A 26,104-nucleotide genomic window follows, 5' to 3' on the forward strand; every position below is an offset into this window, starting at 1 on the left:
GCAGCCTCTTTTCTGCTTGATGGGAACCGGAACGCTCTGCTTCCGGAACGCTCTCGGGAAAGGCGCAGAATGCACAAGAGGACAAGGCAAGACCTGGGAGAGAGGTGGGTGTGTGTTTGCACATTCACGTGAATGGGAAGAGGGCTGCGTAGACAGGGCCTGGCCGAGGTCCTACAACTCCAGCTTAGATTCCTTTTCCTTTTTTTTTTAAACACAGATTGGGGCTGGGGATTTAGCTCAGCGGCATAAGTGCCTGCCTTGCAAGCAGGCAGTCGTGAGTTTGATCCCCGGTACCGATAAAAAGGAAAAAGACAAAAAAAAAAAAAAAAAACCCACAGGTTGTTCTTTCCATGTTTGCACTTACAGCAGCCAACACAGTGATCTGTTAGGGCTACCCTAGCACAGTACCACACACAGAGTGGCTACAGCCACAAAAATGTGTGGTCTCCCAACTCTGAAAGCCACGAGTTCAAAATCAAGGTGTCCACAGGGCTGGTTTCTTCCAAGACCTCTCTTGGTGACTTGCAGATGGCATCTTTTCACTGTGTTGTCTGTTACTGCTCATTTTCCCTCTACACATGTCAGTGTCAAAATTTCCTCTTCCTAAAAGACAACAGTCAGACTGGATCAGCGTCTACCCTACTGACTTCATTGACACTTGTTGACCCCTTTGATCTCTGTGGTACTGCCAGTTAGAACATCAACATATGAATCAGAGAGGGGCACACAGTGCAGCCCATAGCATCACAAATTTTAGACATAAAAAAAAAAAAAACCAAGATCTAAAGGACAGGCAACCAATAGAAGTAGATGAAGTGCTTTGAATAAAATCAGGCCCAGCAATCCCAATACATCTCCAAACACAACACCTTGAGTTTCCTTTTCCTTTTTCACAGGTTTTCTTAGCTTGTGAATCCAATATCCTGACTATTTTAAGTTATTAACTGTTCTACTAATAAGTATGTCTTCTGCATCTTAACTCTGGACACTCTACATTTTCTGTTTGTCTTTGAAAAAAAAAAGGCCACCATCTTTTTTCTTTGCATTTGTAATCATGGGTTTTCCTTTCGCAGCTGTTGTTAGTGATGTACAAAATTCAGGACCAGTAGAATAAGCGTCCTTTCTACTTTTTCTCATTTAAAGTTTGGCAAAAAGAAAACTGAGCTAGAAAGAAGTCAAAAGAATAGACCACAAAAGGAGATTTCCTAAAGGAAAATCATGCCAAAACTCATCCAGGTTCTCAGTAAACACAAAAAAGCTGAATTTGTTGTGGTAAAGGACCCTGATTTGTATACAAGACAGAAAGCTGTGACTAACTGAATAGCTTACAGGAAGAGGGGACTCGAGCTGATCCTAGAAAGAAATAATTGTTTATTGGCACCATGTTCCATAAAGAGGTCTTTAAATTTCTTATAGCAACTGAGACTACTGAATCAGAAATTCACAGCCCTCCTCCAGATAGACTATTTTTTTCCATTAGATTTTGTTTAATTTTCCTAAGTGTTATCAAAATTTAAGAATAACATCATAGAAATCAGATATCAAAAAACAGAAAAGAAGGCAGCAGGAATGAAGGTACACGCCTAGAATCTCAGCACTCTGGGAGGCTAACACAGGGGGATCACAAAGTGCAAGCCCGGCCGGGCCAACCTAGCCACTGAGTGCAACCCTGTCTCACAATAAAAACTAAAAAGGCCCGGGGCTGTAGCTCAGTATGAGGGTCCTGGGTTTAATCCCCAGTACTGGAAAAGGAAAAAAAAAGAGGGGGAGAGAGAGAGAGAGAGAAGAAAGCCACCACTTCAACCAATATTGTATCACATTAGATACAACCTGAGTACATTTTAGAAAGTTTAACTTAAAACATTTTTCTCACATCTTCCAAAGTCTTTAGATCTCATCTTGTGGTCACATAGAAATAGTATCATCCCTTCAATAATGTGACTAGTGAAGGAAAAGCTGGAGGTTTTAGTTTTGTTTCTGTAACTGAGAGAGGTAAGCTTTACTTAATGCAGGTTTGGGGGCTTGACTAAGGTCACACATACGGTGGCCATTCCAACACTGAAACACCAGTGTTCCACTTCCATCCAGGACACCAATGTTCAGGATTCGTTTAATGTACAGATCTCTAATCTGGCTGGGGATGAAGCTGAATAGGACAGCACTTGCTTAGCATACATAAGGTCCTGGTCAAATCCCAGCACCAAAAAAAAGGTAAAATATAAACTCCTGAATCATTATTTAGTTAAATACCAAGTTATAAATGTAAATCCCGTCCCTCTCTCTCTTCCATCTCCCCCTCGCTTTTTTCTTTCTCTCCATCTGCCTCTGTCTCTCTCCCTGTTTTTCTTCAAAAAATAAGTTAGTCTGCATGATCAAAAAGCAAAATTATTTTCAACTCACTGGTAGTCTTAACTTAGCAAGCCTTTTTTATAAGTCCAATGGTAAAAACTAATGAAACAATGTGAAATAGATGCGCACAGCCTGAATATTTATATAGTCAAATCTAGTAGAGGAATCATTTCAGGAAAGCAGACCATCACAGACTTCAAAGGAAATGTTTCCAAGTTAAAAGAATGTGATCACTAACTATGAAAATATACTTTAAAATTCTGAGATGTCTTTTAAAAAAAAAGTTTTAGCAGGGGGATAGCTATGATTGAAGTCATTATTCTCAGCTTATGATCCCTGATCCTTCTGGGTCTCATACTGTGAATTTGGGTCAAGCACCAGTTTTCCATTTCTTTCATCACAATTAATGGAGTTTTGTTATGTCAAAATCAGGTTGGAAAGATTTTAATGTTACTTTCACAGAAACAAGATCCACTGATTGCAAATTCAACTTCTTCCCCTCCACCAAAAAGAAGTAAATAGACAAACAGGACAAAAGGAAAAGAAAAATTGGACTCTTTGATCACTATCATATTTCCTCTGACTATTACAACCTATTGTATTCTAAGTAAGTATAGGAAAAGTTTTTTTATAAGTAAAGGAAAAGTTTTTCCAGCTCCCCTGTTTAGAGTCTGTGAGATTCCAGAGCAGTTGGTGAAGACCTCTCGCTATGTCACATTTTTATGAGTGGATCAGTACTGAAGATTTCATTACACCAAGCACACTCTTATCACCACATAAAGAAGAGATTAACTACCAGTGTGACAGCTTCTAATTAAACAGCACACAGGGTAGAGGTCTTCAAATCCCAGGTCTATCACTATAGTCAGCTGTCTGATTAACCTAAGCTTTTTAAGTACAGCCAACCCTCCATGTTCAAGAATCTATATGCAAAGATTCACCCAATCTCAGGTGGAAAAGGTTGGGGTGTGGGGGAGAATCCAGAAAGTTCCAAAAAGCGAAACTTGAATTCGCCATACTCTGAGCACAGGAATGCAGCGCTACAGGTACACCCTGCTCCAGCCTCTGCCACTTTACACATCCTGAGTCTCTCCCTAGCACTTGCTGGGGCGGCCTTTGCTAGGAGTCTCATTCGTATCATATGCAGTTAGGCCTATGACGGTTGCAACTGTACTGGACATGTACAGACTACACTGAATTTTCTTGTTCTCGTTCCCTTAACAATACAGTAGAACAACTATTTGGATAGAATTCACATTGCATTAGGTATTATACGTAATCTAACGATGCTTGAAAATATACAGGAGGATGTATGTAAGTTCTATATAAATACTGTGCCATTTGATGTAAGGGACATGAACACCCACAGACCTTGGCACCTCAGGGGGATCCTGGAATCACTTCCCTACCATAGGAAGGGATAACTGAATTCAAACCAGTTTAGTTACATATTAGCATACAACTGATTTGGACAATTGCCACTTCTTTGCCAACTGCATAGCGTGAAAAAAATACAGTGCAGACTGCAGTCATCCAACAATACTAATCTCCAATTGCTTTAATAATCCTATTTATTAGGCACTTGATAAGACCTCATAAGCCATTGCCCATGTCCCAAATAAACTCTACACGCCCTGCAGAAGATGTTAGCAACTTCTCTCTCAGCAGAGGTAAAAGTCTTGATTTACACAGATTGAGAGTCCTGCCAAGGATCATCCAGCTGGGACAGGGCTGAGCCTGAGTCGGACCCAGCTGCTCTGCTCATTGACATCCAGCAGGGCAACTGGCCCTGGTTCAGGCAATTCAGTGTGAACAAGGGAAAGCAGTAACACTCAGAAGTGCCTCCACAGGGACAGTGGGTGGAGGTGAACACCCCCCCTTTCTGCTCATCTCCAACCTGGCAAACTTCAGGGACCCTCCCAAATGCCTCAGTAGACTCACACCCTAGATTCAACAGGCAACCCAGGCAAGTACGTGCTATTGCAAAGGCAAACACAAACACTGAAACAACAGCCAGCATTTGGAGACAGATTTATTTATATCAATAGGCACTGAAGAGGATCGTGCCCAGAATAGCAAGCCCAGATCTCTGGTGGTCTAGGACTTATATGTGATAAGCAAGCAAGAAGTACAGAGGCAGCATGGCTAGTCAACTGGGGATTGGTTTATACCACATGCATCACAGTGACCAGCTGTGCATCAGTGACCAGCCATTTCTAAGATACAGAAGCAACCAGAATTGGAACAGGAACTACAGGGAGAAGGCATTTTCTGTTACACCATGGGTTCAGTTTTGTTTCCTAAACAATTTCCTATTGAAGTGGCAATCCCAGGGCCTCAGAATGAGACCTTCCTTGGAAACAGGGTCTTGTGGGCATAGTTAGTTAATCTGAGGTTATTAGAGTAGACTCTAATCCAACACAAATGCAGGCACACACGGTGAAAAAGCTGTGGAAAGATGGGACTTGTGCTATCATGAGCCCTTGAACCACTGGAAGCTGAGAGCAAGACCTGGAATGGATGCTACGATTTGAAACTCCTCTAGGAATACTTTCCAACTACTCTGCATTGAGTCCATCAGAAAGTTAAAAACTAAACCACAAGAAATCCATGGCTGACTCTGGATAAAGGTGACTTCCAAAGTACTGATTAACCCACGTGTCACCATGCACACCAGGCTCAGCAGAACGATGTCTGAGAGAGCCAGACCCAAAAAGCAAACCTTTGGACCATAACACAGTCTCAGATGTGCAGTAAGAGATTTCACCAGACAGCTTCCCTCTCCTAAACTTGTCTAAGTACCCACCCTTTGTGACAACTCATGACAGGCACTGTCCAGTATTTTCTGTTTTAAAAAGTAAGACCCACCTCTACCCTACATAATCCCACTATACGGTAAAGGAGCCAATGTCCACTCATGAGTGCGTAGGATACCACATGCAATAGAAGTGGTGACGAGGGATGCAGATCAAAAGGTGGGAGACATTGCTCCCAGCAGAGCAAATGCAGACTGGCTCCATGGGTGAACATGATATTCAGCAGGACCGGCAGGGTCCACCTGGTGTAGGCACCAGCAGAAGGCAGAGGCAGCCAGAGGACTCCTACAGGAGACACATAGGGTCAGAGGACTCACCTTGCCTGGGCCAACAACCAAAAATACACAGTGAGCAACTCAGAATGTAGCACAGGGAACCCTCAACAAAAGGCACTGAATTTGCACTGTAGATAACCAGAGACCCCATTAAGGTTTCCACACCAGGGCAATGGCATGACTGGAGTTCACTTCTAGATAAGATGGGAAGGCAAAAAGAGGGCTCAACAGCTAAACCAGACCACAGCAAAGGCATTGATCAATAGGAAAGAAATCAACAAGCAGTCCATCAAATAACCTGATGGACCAAAGAGAATGGCAGAAGTAGGGCAACACCAAGACACTGAGAAGGAGAAACAGAAGATGATCCAGAGGAAAATGTGGATGTGGCGAGGTCAATGATGAAGATGAGTTTGGTTTAGCACGTGTTGTAGGCTAAGTCATGCTTGAAAGACATGTTAACGTCTTAACCTCCAGTACCTCCAAATATGGCCTCCCTTGGAAACAGGGTCACTGCAGATGCAGTCAGTTAAGACAGAGCAATTTTGGTGCATCCCTAACCTAACAGGCCTGCTGTCTTACAAGAGGAGAGGGCACAAACACACACAGGAAAAAGGCCACACAAAGCCAGATGTTAAAATGAGAATGATGCAGTGTCTTAATTCATTTTCTGTGACTATAACAACACATTAGAGACTGAAGAATTTATAGAGGGAAGAAGTTTATTTAGTTCCCCTGTCTGGAGGCTGGGAGATCTGACAGCTTCTGGTAAGGGTCAGATGTTAGAACACAGCAAAAAGCAGAAAAGGAAAAGGACATGTGCAAAAGACCTGCTCCATGGTAACTGATCAAGCCCTGTGAGAATGACATCAGTCCATTCAAGAGTGCAGTGTCTCCGGGACCTAATCACCTCCCACAGGCTGCCCTGCCTCTCAGACTGCCACACTGGGGACTAGTTTTCCAACACATGAATTCCAGGGAACATATTCAAACCACAGCCAAAGATTGCAATCAATTGCCAGCACTTAAGAAGAGTCAATCATCGATCAATCAACAGATAAATACATAAATAAATAACATTGTGCCCTACAGATTTCTAAGGGAGCATAGTTCTGTCAGTATCTCAGTGTCCTGTTCCTGGCTCCCAGAATTGTGATAAAATAAATATTTGAAGCCCCCGACTTTGCAGCACTGTCTCATGGCAGCTTCAGGAAACTAATATACAATATAAGGAGGGCAGATCTAAGTAAGGTTGGTGCAGCTGGAAACCACTGCCAGTGTTTTCCTCTACGGTACTAGGTACAGAAGGAGCCTTTTTCCCTCTTACATTCACACACCCATCAAGAACACTGGAGGGGCCCATAACTCAGAAGCAACTTAGAATCACTGTTCCCCTGAGGCATCATAAACATTTGCAACGCTAAATCGCGAACAGGCGAGATGCTCACAAGTGATATGCTTCGCATGGCTCCTAACTAACAATTTAGGCAGATCAATCAGATGCTTTGTGGATGTGAAAGGCTTCCCATTCCCATCAGCTCTCTTAGTGTGCCCTTCCACACTTCCCAGACCCACTCTTTCACGCAGAGCTGGTGGGATATTAATCCTCCTCCTCCTCCCCCCTTCCTCCTCTTCTCTCTCCTCCTCCGTTTCTCCGGAAGCCCCTGCCCCATTCCCACCTTGCTCCACCACACCTGACAACAAACATCAATGCCAGAAGTGACCAACAGACAGAAAGCCTCAGAAGCCTAGAAGAAAAGTAAATTGCAAACAGTATATTCACCACAGCTACGTTTGTCCTAATTTGAAAACATCATAAAGATAAAGCTTGTCCTAATTATAACCAGAAAACAAACAACGGTTTTGCCAGATGCAGATTCGTGACAGGGTAGGTGGCTGAAAAATAAGGCTGAGCAATGCAGTCCGGGGTCACTCACCTCCTTCCTTTCCAAGGAAGCCAGACCAGCTGGCAGGCTCAGAGCAGCACTGGCTTTTCAGAGTTCACAGAGCCTATCTCTATTGTGCATGGGCTCCCTGATTCTCTCCATGCTAAATTCCACCACACCACGATCCCAAGCACCTGAAACAGTGAGTAACTCCTGGGTGCCTATCACAAAAAGCCAGAACATTTGGAAGAGAGGTAATGAAACCACGCAGAGGTCCCGGGAAAGCTTGTCACCAAAGCCCTAGTTACACTTATGCCCACACAGCACACCTGGCCCTCTGTATCCACAGTTCTATGTTTCCAGATTCAACCAGCTGTGAATCCAAAATATTTAGGGACTTTTTAAAAATCCCATTACTCATTATTATTCCTTAAACAATATAGTGTAAGAACTATTTGTGCAGCATTTACATTGTATTGGGTATTATTCGCAATCTAGAGAAGACTTCAAGTACACAGGAGGATAGGCATCAGTTATAAGCAAACCCTACACAGTTTTACTGTATATAAAGCACTTGTGCTCCTGCAGTTTGGAGTATCTGGAAAGGATTCATGGAACCAATTCTCTGCAAATACCAAGAGGTGACTATATAACTTTTGGCTATGTTCATCAGCTTTCTGTCACTGTGACAAAACACCTGAGATAATCAACTTACAGGGAGGGAGGATTTATTCTGGCTCGTGGATTCAAAGGCTTCATTCAGTCCATGGTCAGCTAGTTCCACTGCTTTAAGGTGTGGGTTAAGGCACAATGCATGGTGGGGAACACACAGTGAACCAAGGCTGCTTATCTCATGGCAGCCATAAAGCACGGGTAGAGGACAGGAAGAGACTGCGACAAACCAGTGCACATCCCCAGGGACCCACTTCCACCAATTAGACTCTACCTCCTGAAGCTCTCACCACCTCCAGTAAGCCACTGAGTTATGAATCCATACATGTGAGGTCAGATCTCTCCAATGTGATCACCTTCCAAGACCCCATCTCTGAACACTGCTGTATAGGGCACAAAGCCTTAAACACACAAGATTTTGGAAAACATTCGAGATCCAAACCACAGTAAGCCCTGACTATGCTCTCTCCTCTATAGTCCCCTCCACTTTGTCTATCTTTTGCTCTTTGTTTTGAGCACTCCAAGTCCTTTTGGGGGAACAATAAGATTTTAAAAATTGTAACTTAATGCTGTGAGTTGAATTGTGTACCCCCTTCCCAAATACTGAAGTCCTAATCCTAGTTACCTGTGAATATAGCGTTATTTGGAAATAGGGTCTTGGCAGATGACCAAGTTGAGATGAGGTCATTAGGGTGGATTTTAATAAAGTGGAACTGATAGAAAAGGGGAGATGTGGACAAGAGACAGCCATACACAGAGGGAAGATTCAGGAAGAATGGCATTTCCAAGCCCAGGAATATCTGAGGCCAAGAGAAGCTGGGAGAGAAGCCCAGAAAGACCCTTACCTCTCAGTACTCAGAAGGATCCAACCATGCAACCCTCTGATCTTAGACTTCTAGACTCCACACAGTGAGAAAAATAAATGTTTGTTGTTTAAGCCACACAGCCAGTGAAGATGCACTGTAGCAGTTCCAGGAAATCAATGTGCATGACACTGTACCATTAGCAAGAACATTTTTACTGTGAGCATTTAAGAAGCCAAAGAGAGTAGCCTTTTAGTTCCCACAAACCATATGTAAATTCTTCACAAGTCACGTGTAAATGTCTCGTAAACAACATAACTGCCTTTTATGGACCATCCTAATAATTCCATGTGTCTGAATGTGTCCCTTTAGAAACTCTAGTAGGCACTTAAAACACTACGTTTTTTTTTTTTTATGGTTATAGAAATGTGACCAAGAAATCAATCAACAATGATTAGTACTAAATATTTTCAAGGAGGGTTTTTTAAAACCTGTCTCTATCCAATCAGACAGCACAGGGAACCACACAGCAAAAACGAGCCAGGAGTCCAGTCAGCAACTGTCTCCTTAGAACGGCCCACTGTATCACACAGTCATCTGTTTATAGGTGCTGAACACAGAGCAGAATTTTGTGAGGGAAAACAGGTGAGAGGGAGAACCCCAGCTCCTTCCCAAAAGATGAAGTTAACCGAAGAAAGAAAAGGAGTTTGGAAGTTTCTCAGCATGATTTCCCAAAAGCCAGCCTTGGGATTCTGGACCCCCAGTGAATTGGAGACCTGATTATAGAACTGGTTTGCTAGAGCTGCCTGTCACACACCATGGGCTGGCTGTTTAGGACATTTTTCTCACCGTTTTGGGCTCCAAAAGTCCACGATCAAGGCACTGGAGAGGCTGGCTTCTCCCAGGGCCTTGCTTCCTGGCTTCGAGATGGCCACTTTCTCTATGTGTCTCCCACAGCCCTTCCCTTGTGTATGCACAAGTCTGTGCCCAAATTTCCTCTTCTTATATAAACCGTGGCTATAGTGGATTATAGCACATATATATGACCTCGTTTCACCTAATCATCTCTAAAGATCTTAACTCCATACATAGTCACATTCGGAAACACTAGAAATTAGGATTTCAACCTATGAATTTTAGAGCAACACACCATCATAGGTGCAAGACATACTAGGTCTTGGTGACCCCCTGATCCTCCCGAGCCTGCATGTCCTTACATCAGATGACAGCACCTCCCCAACCAATGCAACATACAAAGCACCAGCTCAGGAGTCTTTTTGGAGGCTGAAGCCATGTGCAGCCACTCTATTTAAAAGGGTGCTTATGCCTGGGCACCAGTGAGGCATGGCCCACCCAGCTGTTTGTGATAAATCAGAAGTTCCTTTCCTAATAGTGAAATTTTCCTCTGTCACACAGAGATGGATGGGCTTCTCAGATTACACACAGGGAAACCCGAAACCACCGCGTTCCTTTCCCAGGGAAAAAAAACCTTCCTATTGAAAGGCTCTGGCTTTCCTTTCTCTCCACTTGCATGTCATCTTCACAAGCTCCTTATTAAATTGTCACACTATTTACTCATCCAAGGAAGGAACAATGCAGAGCGGGCCAATGAATGATCAGCGCTTTGGGGAGGGTTTTTTTTTTAATCACTGAACTCAAAAGACTGGGGTCTCTCCACTCAGGTTGAACAGCTCTTAACACACAGGAAGTCTCAGCCCTAGGCCCTGTACTGGATTGAGTGATGACTCAGGAGACAGAAGGTTATAGGTCTTGAAGGTCCAGTGCAGGGCATTTCCCAAGACTGTAATGGTCACTTATCCTGGAGTTTGTCTTATGTCTCCCTGGCAGTGAATGACACGAACACACTGAATTCATTTCCTGCCCACATTCTTCATCTTGCTGTGCTTTCTCTTACAGAGCGGCAACATAGCCGACTTCGCCAAAGAGGGACCAGGACCAATTCTGCAGATTTTTACTTGAGATTCGGTAACCTCCTGGGAAGCTTAATCTATCACTCTTGTAGGAAACATTTCCTTTTTCATTGTAACAGCATGTATTCTGTGTTTGCAATTCACAGTTCAGGTCCAACTGTGGAAAGCAGGGTTGGGGGATGGCAGAGCTGAATTCTGTGCCTGCCCATGTCTTTGCACCAGGAACCGAAACACAGACCCTCGCTGAGTTTGCTGGGTCTCTGTGCCCTGGACAAAAGGGTATATTTTTCCTCCTGAAAACCTGGCTGCTGGCTAAACCATGTAGCTACATCCACTCAGATAATATGCGTTTCTCCATCTGGTCTACCCGGAGGAGTCTTTTCCAACTGGTCCACTTAAGGACATGCCTCGTTCAATTGGCCTATTCAGAAAGACTAACTTAATGCTAAATGACTTGCTCAGAGAGGTCTTTTTCTAATTGGTCTGTCTAGATTGGTACTGTCCTAATTGGTACAAAATTTGTACAAAAGCCCACGCAGGTTATCAGCAGATCTGTATAAACAAGGCAATCGACAAATATTTAATAGGAAAAAAAATATCATCTCTGGCCAAGTAAAGGTAATGTTTTTGTAGTTATTGTTTTGTTTCTAACTACCTACAATTGCCCCAGTAATATGTAGTCTGAACCCACAGCCCATCTAGTAAATGGCGTCAGACAAAAAAAAAATTTTTTTGTTTTCAGACAAGGTCTCACTAGGTATTTCAGGCTGGCCTTGAACTCACTATGTAGCCAGGGTGATCTCCAACTCACAGGGATCCTCTTACTGTAGAGTCCTGAGTGCTGGGATTATAGGCATGTGCCACCACACCTGGATAGGCTAAAAAAATAAAACTTAAAGTAAGTCTTATAAAAATGGATAAAGTTTTCCATGAGTGCACAAGGAGTGGTGTGGAAAAAGGAGGAGCCACCAGTGATTTTGCTTTTCTCTTTTTCTTCCTTTCCCTTCCTCTAGGCCTGGGGTGACCTTCTCTCCTACAACAAAGAAGCCTTAGACATGGGTTGTTTCAAATTTGACATTTAATACTTTAAACTCCAAAATTAGCTCTAATTCAAGATGCATTCCTGTCCCACAGGCAACAGGAAACAATCAATATCCTATTCTCACATCACAGGACAACTGGCAGCCAAATGTAGCTGAAAAGGCACAGGAATAAAACAGTTCTGGAGAGGCCAGCTTGGCGGGGGGGTGCTTTACAGAAATTGGAAACACAGATTCTGGCAACCATAATGCAAGACATCGTCCTCCCCACCCAGCGCCAGATTTTAAAGAGAGCTCAGATCACACTGAAAGGGACACTGATTTCCACTGAGGGATCAGGGTTTAAAATGCAGCTAAGTACCCCTGCCAAAAGAAAGCCATTAAGGGCAGGAGAAATCACAACCCCTAAAGACTCAAATGTTTTGTTGACTATTGCAGAGAGAGGTCACTACTAAACCCAAACATAGGGAATGCAGCTGTCCAATAAACCTTTCCAATCCATACCTGTTTGCTAACTTGAAGAGAGCCTCCTATAAATTTGTTCTCTTTTGTTGTGAAAATGACTCTTGTTCTAGTTTATATCTAGATGCCCCCCAAAGCCTCATGAGCTATAGGTGGAGCTTTGGGCAGGCGACTGGATCATGAGGGCCTCATACTCACCCCTGGATTAGTCCATGATAAGTTTATTGCTAAAAATGATGCTGGGAATTGAAGCCTGGCTGGAGGAGGTCACTGGGCGAGGGCCTGGAAGGGTCTGTCTCCCTCCCTCCGCCCTTGATCTCTCTCCTTCCTGTCTTGCCCTCGGCAACTCTCCTCTGTGATGCCCCTCAACCAAGCCGCCCTGCCTTGCAGCCAGATGACTACGGACTGAAAGCTGAGAGCCAAAATCAGCCTCTCCTTGGAGTTGTGGGCATCAGGGGTGGGTCTCAGCAACAGGAAAGTAACTAAGATAACCACTGTGAAGACTGCTGAGAAGGCAACCTGGAGGTGAGGAGGAAAGGGCTCCCTAGCACGATGGCATCAGCCCTGAAAACACAAGCCGTCCAGAAGCAACAACACGGAAAAAGCAGAAGGTAAAGAGCAGAGATTGAGCAATAGTCGCCAGGAGCTGCCAAGGAAGCTCAGGAGAGACAGATAGGAGGCCAGCGGAATCTGAGGAATGCAGACATCCTTGCCCTTAGTGTCTCGGGAGACATTCCAGTTCTGGGAGGTGACATTATGCAGAAGTCCCTCACCTTCCCTCTAGCCTTAAAGGCAAGCATCTAAAAGAGCCTCATTTACACAAGTCCTTAGGGTTTCAGTACTCCTGTGACAGTCAGAGTGAATAGCCAGCTGTTAGTATTCACTAACACAGTAAGGAGTACATCTTCAGGCTATGTCCTTTACACACACATTCTCCTTCTCTCTCTCTGTCTCTCTGTCTCTCTCTCTCTGTCTCTCTCTCTCTTCCTCCCTCTCTCTCCACCTTCCCTCTCTCCCTCTTTCTGCCTCTCTCTATATATATTCACATATATAAAATATTTTATAGCTACAGAAACTGAGTTGTGAAAGCTTGAATACCTGTAACACATGACACCACTTAGGTTGTCATTATGTAACAGGTTGGAAAATACACCTACCTAACACAAAGACTTATCTGCAGAAAACAAGGAAACACTAGCACTATTCACCGATAACATATAAAGACATAAAGCAGAGAGCTGGGGATTTAGCTCAGTGGTGTAAGCACCTGCCTGCCAAGTGTGAGGTCATGAGTTCAATCCCCAGTTACACCCCCCCCCCGCAAAAAAAAAGACATATAAAGCAAAGCCAACACAAACCCTCCAGTTTCCATATGCCTAGAACTAAAATAAAACAAAATTAATCGGTTTAATCGGTTTGATTAGACAAAATATACAATTTCAGCCCTAACTTTCAGTTAGGACTCCGTGAGTTAACATTCTGTGAAATGTTTACTTGGGTGGATTTGGTTTTGCCATTATCGGAGGGATTTTCTGTGTCAAACTTGAGAGTCCTGCACAAACCAGGACACTGGTCAACCTAATCCACAAAATAAGAACAGATCCTGACACAAGAGGCTGTTGTGAGGCACAAATTATGCAGCAGGACATCTAGGCCACGGGCGGCCAGGCATGGTGATGCACACCTGTAATCCCAGCATTCTGAGAGGCTAAGGCAAAGGATTGTTAGTTCAAGCCCAGCCAAGGCTATTTAGTGACTTAGCAAGTCTCTCTCTCAAAATTGAGATTTTTTAAAGAAGACTGAGAATATGTGCTAAGACCTTGAGTTTGATCTCCAACACTGCAAATAAAAAATTAAATTTCAGTGTTCCTCTGCTTCCTTCCCCTCTTTCCCAAAAAGTCATGTAATGAATGAAAAAGCAAATGACCAATAGGACAGTATTTACAAAGTAACAAAGATACTCTTTTTTTTTTTTTTTAATCGGTACCGAGGATCGAAATGACCGCCTGCTTGCAAGGCAGGTGCTTATGCCGCTGAGCTAAATCCCCAGCCCAAAGATACTCTTTCATATAGAGAGTTCACATAACGTAAATGGGAGAAAAATGAGGGGAAAAAAATCACTGACCATAGTTCACAAAAGAAGAAACAAAATTTCAGTCAAGTATATAAATTATGATTAATTCTACTAATTATCAAAATGTATACTTTAAAATGCAGCTTCACACAATGTTGGCTCACGTGTCACAATCCTTCTCAAGGGCAATCTGGCACTGTGAAAACCTTCTAAGTATTTATGGAGAGCTACACAGGAAGACAGGGCAGCATCATTTAGGGAAATTTTTGCAGTAACTTCAGAGTCAACAACTGAAAACGGATTCCAAACATTAAGGTACATTTAAAAACAGACTCCTCCCTATACAACACCAAAAACCAAACTTTAAAAGACATCTAAATTCTTTCCATAATGAAGGGTAGTTACAGCATTGTATGAACAATGTATCGGATTTTGAAATATATGCATTTAAAGGGGAAAAAAGAAAAACCAATGATGAATGTATCTGTACCACATGTAACTGGCTCACCTAAATGTTTGCAGCACTCTTCACTGGACTGTGTAATTACTGGTGATTTTTATTCTGTTCTTTGAGTTTTTGATTATTTTCTACAAGGAATGGAAGGTGTAAGATCATGTTTAATTAACAGGGGGAGGCTTTTTTTTAAAAAGTAATCTAAAAGTAAAACAGAGGGGGAGTGCATAATGCAGTGTGATTAGTACATAGCAGGTGACAGAGCAACAGGAAAAAACTGGCAATTACTACATACTAGACTGTATTTATCTGAGTGTTAAAAACCTCAAATATTCCAAAATGGACCTGTGACTGAGTCGATTTAAGGAATTTTAAAATACTTAATAGTTGGTCAAGAATAAAATATTATTTTAAAAATACTTATGCAGGAATATGTATGACTCATGGATAGAATGTGTGAGGCTGGGGTTCAATCCCCAGTGCATGTGTGCACACATCTGCACACAATGTATATGTAATATACATACATAGACATATGTACAATATATGAATGACTCAAACATGTATGCATATATATTGTTTATCATAGGAAAAATACTCATTCATATTTGACAATTCATATATTTTCTAAGCAAGAATGCTGTTGGATAATCAGTCCCTTTGAGATCTGGAAGACATTATCCTTCATCTGATTATGTAAAAGTAACTATTTGGCATCCCATGCACTCTCAGTTACATCAACTGTCTTAATAGCTTTCCATGAAAAAAATATATGTATATGATTTTTAAAAAAGAATCTATTTCTGATCTAGGAAAAAGCATCGTGGAGTAATGAATAAGGTGGGAACCCAACAGCCACGCAGCACTTTCCCTCCAGAGGGAAATTGAAGTTTTATTACATCAAATTGGCCTTGAAATTGCAACTACTGCTCACAAATGTTAGTTTTTAATAGAATAAAATGTCATCCTATGGGAATGACACTTTACAGAAACCTGGAGAAGTGTTTTCAAAACAAGCTTTCTTTATTAGCTTTATTAAATGTAAATGTTCAACTGAGAACTGAGTCACAGTTTACTCTCTCTAATTAAATTTTTAACCTGGAATAAAGAATGTGCTTGGAAAGCCAGACTTCTACATCAGAACAGCGGTAATTCCAGCTGAAAACCAGATTACATAAATGATAACACTTATCTTTATCCATTTGGTTTCATGGAAATAGGGCTCAGATAAAAATGCTAAATGATTCTGATCCCACTCTACAGCCAGCTTTCCCCAAACTTTCATCTGCACCCCAGGCTCTCTCATTCCTTTTGTCTCTGATATCCTTTCTCAGCCCAAATGAAGCCTTTGCAAAAACACAGGAAGCTGGTCCAGCTCTACATGGTCCGCATAATAAACTGGGCCAAGGCACTGGGCATTCTGCTTTTTTTTTTTTTTAACTTTTTATCAGTACCAGGGATCGAACTTACGACCGCCTGCTTGCAAGGCAGGTGCTTACGCCACTGAGCTAAATTCTGCTTTATTTTTAATCCATATCCTCTGTTCATTCATGGAGGTAGACAGTTTAACAAGGAGACATTAAGAGACTGTTCACTGCCCTACATAAGACATGCACTGGCAGCTTTACCGTTTGATTCAAAAACTTCTTTCCTCCTATAGATTTCTCTCCCGCCACAGTACAAAAACAAAAAGCACTAAAGCTAAGACTGAATTGTAATTTGAGCTACTCACAGTAGCTACCAGTCCCCACGGCTTCACTGAGAAAGTCTGCTGCCAACATGTTATGTGTGTGCCTATATTATACTTTGCAGTACGTTAAATTACATTTAATATTATATATTCACATGCACATATGCATTTGTGTATATATACACATATACCTTTACATGTATATATACTGATTCAAGACCTGATTAGCTCTTACTAATACTTTCATTTGGAAACTCTCAGTTAAGACTCCAAACACTGTGAAATGTTTACTTGGGTGGATTTGGTTTTGCCATTATCTGATGGGACTTTCTGCGTTAAACTTGAGAGTCCTGCACAAACCAGGACACTGGTCAACTTAATCCACAAAATAAGAACAGATCCTGACACAATAGTCTGTTGTGAGGCACAAATTATGCAGCAGGACATCTAGGCCATGATCCAGCAGATGGTAGATCTGTAAAGGTTAATCATTATTACAGTTATCAGTATATACTAGCTCCTCACAGTCAAAGCAAAGGGCATGCCCTCTTTGCGTTGCTGTCGGGTTTCAGTGATTTGGTAGACCTGTAGGGTAGACAAAGTAATTGCTAGGAATCCAAATTTCATATCACCCTTTACAGAGACAGCAAGACTCCCTGGTGGCCCTCTGCGCTCCATGGCCAGGCTGCCCACTCGCAAGCTGTTGTACACAGAGCTCTGGCAATAAGCAGGTGACCCAGAAAGCTGCCATACAGGACAGGTGTGCCCAAACAGAGACAGATAGATGGGTGACCTGATAACTCACCAAAAACCATGAGGAACAATATAAGAAACCAGAATTTAAGCAGGGGAAAAAATGGCAGAAATAACACAGGGGTTAAAAGAAATCAAATGGCTCACGAAATGGGCAAAAGAAGCCAGCAGCATTCTAAAATATTTTGGCAGGGATTTGGCTTAGGAGACTAATAAACCTATAAAAGAAATACAGTGGAAGAGACAGACTCCAAGCCTACATATATCTCCATGGGAAACATCCAAAGAAATGTATGTTTGCAAATAGCAACTTCTCCCATCTGCTGCAGTGTTGGTACATTTTCTCAGGAAAAAGCTGAGGGTCCATTAACAGCCCTAAGCACCGCAACATATTTGTGTTTCTAGCTGACCACCTGTCACTCCACTACCTAGGTGCCTACCTTAACAAATCCCTGCAGAAAAAAAGCAGCTATTTCTGGGCCAGGGTTTTTCTGCACAGCATCAGCCAACCTGCTCAACCTCAGGCATCCCCAGAAGCAGCCAACAGTGAGAGATACAGAAAGAGCCTGTGGATCTGTGTGACCTGCTGGGTTGTGCACTGCCACCCAGAAGGCCATCCTCATGTCCCAGGAAGACTGAAGATACCTTTAGTCCAGCCCAAAACTATTTATTGGACACCTTCTCACTAGGTGGTACTCCAGGCACCAGGACCGTACAGGACAGTGGTTCACTCCTCATGGCACTTAGCACTCTACCGATCGGCAGGTAATGAGAACTGAATCGTGCCTCCCCACTCCCAAACTCATAAGCTGGAGTCCCAGCCCACTGTACCTCAGAACGTGACCTTATTTGAACACCTATTTGGTGGTAGTTTCAAGTTAAGAGAGGTCTGCACTTAAAAAGGGGAGCACTGGATATAGAAACAGACACACAGAGAAGATGGCTATCCATCAGCCAAGAAGAGAAGCCTGGAACAGCCTCTCAGGAAACCCTCAGAAATAACCAATGCTATCAATCTTAATCTTTGATTTCCAGCCTTCAAACAGAGAACCATTAAGCCACCACTATTTATGACCCTCAGCCTGCGGTCTGTTCTTAGCAGAAAATAGGGAGGACGAGGATGCAGGTGAATGGTGTTATCAGTCTGCATTTCTGTTGGATGGCAACACAGCACTCCCTGTGTTACTGATCATGTAGACACTTGAAGACACTCATGAAAGAAGACTTCCAGAAGTGCTGCATGAAATGGTGTGAACAGTGGGATAAGTGTGTCTGATGCGATGGGGACTCTTTTACTGCTATAAATGTTTATAAAGTTTAATCACTGATACACATACACACACACATACAATCTAAATATCCATTCAAAAGGCATGGCTAAGTAACATAGCACCTCCATACAGCAAATGCTATGCAGGAATCAGAAATAATGAGGCAATCCTGAAGCAGTGATGGGGAGGGAAGTTCAAGACACAATGCTAAGTGAAAAAAAGCTAGGTACTGCGTAGCACATACAGTTTAAAAATAGATGTGTTCATACCCATACATTTTACAAAAATGAGTGTGGGTTTATATGCATATGAAGTATCTCCAGAAGGACCCACAAGAAACTAGAAACAGGAGTCACCTTTGGCGACAGGCCCCAGGCACTGAGAAGCACTTACTACTGCTCCCTTTGAACTGCCCCATGCCTTTAAATTTCAGACCACATATCTATATGACTGTAATGGTTGATTGATTATGTGAGCTTGACAAATTAGAAGCTTATTAAGTCAGTTCAGTAATTCTACACCGAAGGATGCAGAGAACCCACCCTAGCCGCCAGGCACCTGGACCGTATAAAGGGACAATGAGGAAGGACAGACTTGCTTCTGTTCTTCAGAGGAGCTCCAGTCTCCACCTTCAGCTTGGCTATCATCTCATAGTTTCTAGGGAAGACTCTTTGGCTTCTGCCTCGAATCCTTCAGCCATCGCAGACCCTCCTGACAGGAACTTGAACAGGACACTGCAGTGAGCTCCAGACCTCAGACTGAATCCTTCAGACTCCAGCATACAGACACCCTCTGCATGCTTCCTCATCTGACACTGTAGCTGAGCATCATAAGCCAATCTTGTATTTCTTCTACATTTGTATATCTTGTGTGATATCTGTTTCGCTAGTAAAACACTGGGTGATACAATAACCTACCCCAAAACATTACCAAATATATCCTAAAACACAAAAGTGCTTAAAAATGAAAAAGAATCAGCAGTTAGAAGTGGCATAGCTAGGACAGAGTAGACCCAAGCCATGGTGGAGGTGACACAGCGATGCTAAAAATGGCTCTGCCCAGAGTCACCTTCTTGTTGGTCAGAAAGTCTGAACCGTTACTCTTGTCCTCAAAAATCCAATTGCTCACAATCCTATCAATGACTCTGCCCCTAATTCAAGAGTGATGGAGGAAGCAGGATCTCTTTCCAGGACAGCACCAAGTTAGACACACTGGTTTCAAGAAAGCACAGAGAGTGAGCCTCAGCCCTATAAAAACAAGAGAAACACAGCAGAGCCCTGAGCAATGTCACTGAAGGGAAATGTGCCAGAATAAAGCCAAAATGTTCTCCCAGATGCTGCAGGTATATGAAGCACAGAATCTGCCAACACACAGCCTCACTGCAGGTTGACAGTGAGGCAGCTGCCCACTTGGCTTCAGGAGCTGGCCTAGATGCGGACACAGAGCTCATGCTCTGGTAGGCAATAAATGCTGACAGGTTCCTCCTCGTGGCTAAAGGACTCACTCCCTCAACTAACAGCTCTCAGCTGTGATTTCTTCCCAGCAACTGCCCCCAACATGACCATGCCATTTCTACTGTTTAAGCCACCCAGTTTGTGATGATTTGTTACAGTCTCCTTGCAAACTGATACAGAAAGTCTGAAAGAAGATCTACTACTCAGAGCATCCCTCTCCTTGGTGCAGGTAAGAGTATCAGCAACTTGGTTCCCACCTATGCAAGGTTATTTCCACCATCTATGAGACAATGCATGGGAGATTCTGAACAAACCATAAACACAACACCTCTGGGCTGGGATTTATCATAAAGGAGAGACAATAGCTGGGGATTTAGCTCAGCAGCATAAGCGCCTGCCTTGCAAGCAGGCAGTCGTGAGTTTCGATCCCTGGTACCGATTAAAAAAAAAAAAAGAAATTTAAAAAAAAAAAGGAGAGACAATAGCTCTGGCCTGTTTGTCAAGGTATCAACCTACACGGGTAGTATTCAGGCCCTGAGCTGCAGTTTCTTTCCCACTGGTCATCTTACCAACGAGCAGCACCCCTTCTGCAGAGCATGAAATTCAATTCAGGTCTGCAATTGAAGGTGGCCAGAGCTCAGGCTGAGCGGAGGAAGCGGCTGCACTGGATGGCTAAAATAAGCCTCATCAGCTGGGTTGCAATTAGCCAAAAGAGCAAGTCTCTCAGTTACCATGAATAATTCAGAAGAGGTGTACATCCCAAGGCAAATGATACTTTGTGCCCAAATCACTTGCCCACAAAAAAGGGACCTGCCCATCTCTTTGGGTGGATATGGCTGCCACTCCCCATCACCTCTGGGACAATCCCCCCTGGGATAGATGATTGCTGTACTAGGCAGGAACAGTCAGCAGCCGCAGAGTTTTACAGCCTCCCAGACTCACATCAGATTGCTATGTACAGACACCAAACCTATAGCTGTGACTCCACACCTGCAGAGAAAATGTTGGGTTATACTCTTCATGGGCACCTCTCTGCATGGTTGTGCTGACTCAAAGCACTCTTTGAAGTTTATGGGACCTTTATCAATGAACACTATGAACCATGCCCTATGTGCCAATTTCCAAGATTCTCAAGTACTTCAAAAAGATGAGGCCAGGCACCAAGTTCAAAAGGATGAACTTGTGACTGCAACGTGCAATCTGGCAAAATTACAGGCACTGCTTTATCACACGAGACACACCAAGCAGGTGCTTTTGCAAAGGCCTTCTTCTTGCCAAGAAGTCCCTGCTGAGGAGTAATAGGAATTTCCAGTTCTCTAACCATTTCTTGTTCCTCTGAGCTATTACCCCTTACATTTCTGGCACTTAGAAATACAGGATTTAACACCTGTTTGTGTCAGAAATACTTGCTAAAAACAGATCTGCCAAAAGGCCACCTCTAAAATTAGTCATATTTCCTTGCTCTGCAAAGCATAGTAAACGGTATTTTTAGTAACTCCTTCTCTCCAGGTATCTGGCACCATCATGTTCTACCCAAGACTACTGGCAACTCGCTAAGCAGGCAACCCTTATTTTTAGTCCAAAAACAGCTCTAATGAAAGTGACAAATATGCTTTAAAAAAATCCGAAGGTCGGGGGCTGGGGATTTAGCTCAGCGGCATAAGCACCTGCCTTGCAAGCAGGCAGTCATGAGTTCGATCCCTGGTACCGATAAAAAAGAAAAAGACAAAAGAATAAATAAATAAATAAATAAATAAATAAAATCCAAAGGTTACAAGACATTTAAATATCTTAAGCAATCGTTTTATGTAGCCAGTTAAGTCTCTTAATCACAGAGGAAGATAATGATGGTAGCGACCATTTTTTCTTATAATATAGGTTTGGCTTTTTATTTGCTTATTTGTTTTTGGATTTGGTTTGGAGGGGGCTGTTTTGTTTTATTTTGTTTGGGTTTTTGTTTTTGGTGTTTCTACCAAACTAGCTCTACTTTTGAGACATACTTACACTTTTCTCAACCAAGCTTTTTCCACTACATTTTATCAACCTTTTAAGATGCGATAATTACTTTGTATGTATCAAAGGCTGCGCAGGTCACAGGTATCAGGGACCATGTCAGGGGCAACATGCACAAGCTCTCTGGGTTCCCCCAAATCACTGCTCTGCACCCCTGCTAGCAACTTTGCTCTCTGAGTCAAAGCCACAAACCGTGATACTTCTCAGATTCTAACTCTGTGATCATCTTCCCCAGTTTAAACATCAGTCCCCGACTGAGAACCTACCAATTAAGAAATTTCACATAATCAAATGAACAGTTCTTTTTCAAGCTAGACTGGCAAAGACTGCAATAACTCAAAGGCAGAGGAGGACAAAATTAGGTCTCCCCCAAAGCCACCCTCTCAAGCAGTAAAAGGGTCATCTAGCTTCAAAGCACTTCCAAACAAACAACTTCAGAGGACAGACAGGTAAAACACTGTCCTTCTGGCAAAAGGCGACGCTTGATAAGAGAGAATCAAATCCTGAAATGAAAGTCAGGAAAAAGGGTCTCCTTTGTCGTGTGGATTCAGCCTGCGATTCCTGGCAAACTACAGAGGCTTTCTCCCAAAGCATTTTGGAAATGTGCACTAACAACACAACACACGCACGCTCTTGCGTGCATGCGTGCTCATGCACGTGTACCACCACCAGCAGCCTTCAATCAGCAGTACTCTGGATTCTGGCACAAGACACCCAAAACAAAAAGTATTGTTTGAATATGCAGCCATGAAAGAGATGAGACTTGGAGTGCCCCTCAATCATCCCTTTCTGTTTCATTAACTGATTTCCCAAGATGAAATGACTTGACTCCTTCCAGGATAGGCTAGGGAGTTTACACCTATTTCTCACTATAGTGTTCATGACTTCACTTCCCTTGCCCTGTAGTCTGTCCGTTAAAAAGAAACAAAGAAAGAAAGAAAGAGGAACGGAAAGAAGCAAAGTGAAGTGCTTTAACCAAAAAGTATGTACCCCAAGAAAAGAGGAAAAAGTAGGGGAAAGGTGCTTTCCAAGTTCCTTTCACATCAAAGGCTCCCCTTGACCTGTTCACTAAGGCCATATCCAAAACAAGAGTGGGAATGGGGCCTCATTAACCCAGTGATCCTTCCCAAGCATAGCTGCACACATGGACACCCGCACGCAGTGCACACACACACACACATACACACTTTAATCTCTACAATCTGCTAGACCCCACACTAAGCATTAAAGGTGTTGGATTCAGGAGATAAACACTATGAATGACACAATTGTTTCCTTAGAGCCTGCAACTGACTGAGTTAATATCCAGTCCCAGAGCACTGATTCTCACACTAGAGAAAAACACAGCAGGAAAACCAAATTTTTCAACATAAACATCCTCCCCGGGCCTCTTCCTCCCCACAAAGAACCGCAGTCCTTCCTAACTAGATCAAATCAGTTGACCCAGGGAAATCATTTCACATCCAATTAATAGCTCTCCTCAATGCAAACCTGAAATGAGGCTCATCTTCAGGAAAGGTTAAAAACAAGAAGAAACAGGGCTGGGCATCAGGGGCAGTCACCAGGCTCCTCATCTGGAACACATCTGGGCGATGATTTCCTGTGTTTCGGATGGGGTGGTGGTAAAGGGCTCCCTCCAAAAGACTGGGGCTGAGGACTGAGCCCTGAATACATTCCGGGGCAGTTCAGCCCAGGCCAAGAGCTTTATGTGATGGAGCAAAAATGCAGGCTGAGGAGCCTGAGACAACGGCCCAGCACCAGAAAGTGGACAGAAGCCAATACAAGCTTGGGGGAACAGCAGGGAACAGTCAAGATGCGTGTTTGCCACTGTGTGGTCAGCATACAGATCCACCTCTTTGGGCTACCTTTATTTTTTTTGTTTGTTTGTTTGTTTGTCTTTTTCCTTTTTATCGGTACCAGGGATTGAACTCACGACTGCCTACTTGCAAGGCAGGCGCTTACGCCACTGAGCTAAATCTCCAGCCCCTGGGCTACCTTTAGAAAGCAAGCAGGAGGGGCTGGGGATTTAGCTCAGCGGCATAAGCACCGGCAGGCGGTCGTGAGTTCGATCCCCGGTACCGATAAAAATGAAAAAGACAAAAAAAAAAAAAGAAAGAAAGCAGGCACGACCTGTCTAACCTCTACATTTCAAGAGCAAATAAATTCCTAGTGCCTATTTCCACCCAGACTGGACCAGTGAGCTCACCAGGACCACAGGACCCTAAACCACCGACCCTACTCCACCAACTCCCAGTGCCTAGTGGAGCCCCCCACTGCAGTCAAGGAAGAAAGTGAGGTTCACTCATTTCTTTGCATGAGAATGAGCTGAGAGTGGTTTGCTTCTCTAAGGAGGTACCCAAGGGAGTTCACACTGACTACTTCTGCCTGGAAATTCGGGCCAGAGGCACCTTAACAAACTACTCCCCACAACCCAGCTCTCCCAAAATAAAGGCGCACCCTAACTGGAAAAGCTATAGAAACGGGAGAAATGGTCAGGGTGATCGTAAGTTTGCGCCCGAAGGCAGGGGGCTCCAGATGAAGCAGGGAAACGGAGAGAGATTAAAGGTAAGATGAGGCAAGGGGAAGGAGGGCGGGTGGCTTAGCCGCACTAGTCTCGCAGGGCAGCAGTCCAGGGCCCAGAGCAGAAGTCTCATCTCTCCCACTGCTGCTCAGTTAAGAAGCCTTGAGTTCCCTCCTCCCATCAGAGAGGCATCCCCACCCCCACTCCAGAGCGAGCAGCCCCCAGCCTGCGGGAGTCTTGAATCCGAGATGATCCCAACTTGGCAGCCTGGAACAGCTCCAAACTGCACAGCCTCCCGGCCCGGCCCGGGGTAACCCGGCCTCCAGACTAAGCCACCGTGGCTTGTGCTTCTCCCCACAGCTCTAAGTGCCCTGAGGTCTACCTGCACTCGACCACTGACTGCCGACTGGGCTGCGGAAGTGTCCCTGCAGGTCTCGGAGGCAAGGGGGTCCTCCTCTGCTTTGCCCTCTTTTACCAACAGAAGGAAGCATGTCCTGACCTCTAAAGTTTGGGGCTGTCCGTAGGTAGCTCTGAACCGGCCAGAAGTGAAGTCTCTACTGCACAACCAGGGGCTGACTGGACACGGAGGGGTGGGGAAGAAGCAGGAAAGGGGATGAGAGTGGTGGAGGTGAGAATGTGGGAGAAAACGGGGTGCAGGTGGGGGGAAGGATGAACAGAAGGAAGCACAGATTAAGGTACGGACGTGTGCGGTGGGGGAAGGACGTGTGTGTGTGTGTGTGTAGCCCTCCTCGGTGCAGGAAACACTCCCTAGCTGCTCCAGCCCGCAGGCGGAGACAAATGGCTCCAGGACCTGGGCCTTTCCCACACTTTCTCAGACCCCTGGAAAGGACCAAACTCTAAGCGACCCCAAGGACTGGCTAATGGGTTCGCCAGACCCCTTACACCCCGACAGTACGGCCCGCGTCCTCCAGTCCTGGTTCCTGCCTCTCTGCCCATCTGCCTCTCGCGCGCGCGGAGGAAGGGGAGCCCCCACCCCAACCTCTAGGCCATGAGCCCCGCGCTGGTGTCCGCCAGGCGGCGCTATTCTAAAAGCAGAAAGGTTAAGCGGGGCAGCTTCGCGGGTAAATCACTCGCACCCCCCCACACACCGCCAACCTCCCCGGGCACCGACCCACTACCACCCGTCAGCGAACACCAGACGACCAGGGCCAGGACCCGAGCGCGCGCCTCGCGCGACCCCTCTGTCACCACAGAGGCCCCCGGGCGCAGGGGACGCGCTCCGGCGCTCCGGCGCTCCGGCGCCAGGGCTACGGGGGGTCCCACACCCCGCGGCTCACCTTCTCTCCGGTCAGCACGTGCAGCCCCTCGCGCACCTTGGCGAACGAGCCCTCGCCCAGCTTCCTGCTGCCGATCAGGTAGTTGCCCACGCGCTTGTGGTGCTGGAAGTCGCGGAGCCGCTCGCGGGGCACGCCGCTCACCCAGGCCGGCAGGAAACTTCCCTCGCAGGCCGCCGCCGGCCTGGCCGCCTCCTCCGCGCCGCCGACGCCCCCGGGCGCCGCGGGCTCGCCCAGGAGCCCGTCCCCCGCCGCCGCCGGCATCACGCTGGTCCGCAGCCCGCGCGGCTCCGGCGAGGCTCCCGCGCTCGCTCGCTGCGCCTCCGCCTTCTCCTCCTCCCCGTC

General features: G+C 44.7%; 1 protein-coding gene across 1 annotated transcript in view; it reads right to left on the reverse strand.

Annotated features, from left to right (window-relative positions):
- Hunk (hormonally up-regulated Neu-associated kinase) overlaps positions 1–26,104 on the reverse strand; it is a 107,919-nt gene extending 81,815 nt beyond the window's left edge. The window contains exon 1 of the mRNA XM_013149710.3: positions 25,763–26,104. Within this exon, the coding sequence (XP_013005164.2) occupies positions 25,763–26,023 (261 nt within the window). The 5' untranslated portion in view covers positions 26,024–26,104. The remainder of the gene's footprint in view (positions 1–25,762) is intronic.

This window comes from Cavia porcellus, unplaced genomic scaffold, assembly GCF_034190915.1.
Source record: "Cavia porcellus strain 051 isolate PalLab524CR breed Dunkin Hartley unplaced genomic scaffold, mCavPor4.1 scaffold_7, whole genome shotgun sequence".
NCBI lineage: Eukaryota > Metazoa > Chordata > Mammalia > Rodentia > Caviidae > Cavia > Cavia porcellus.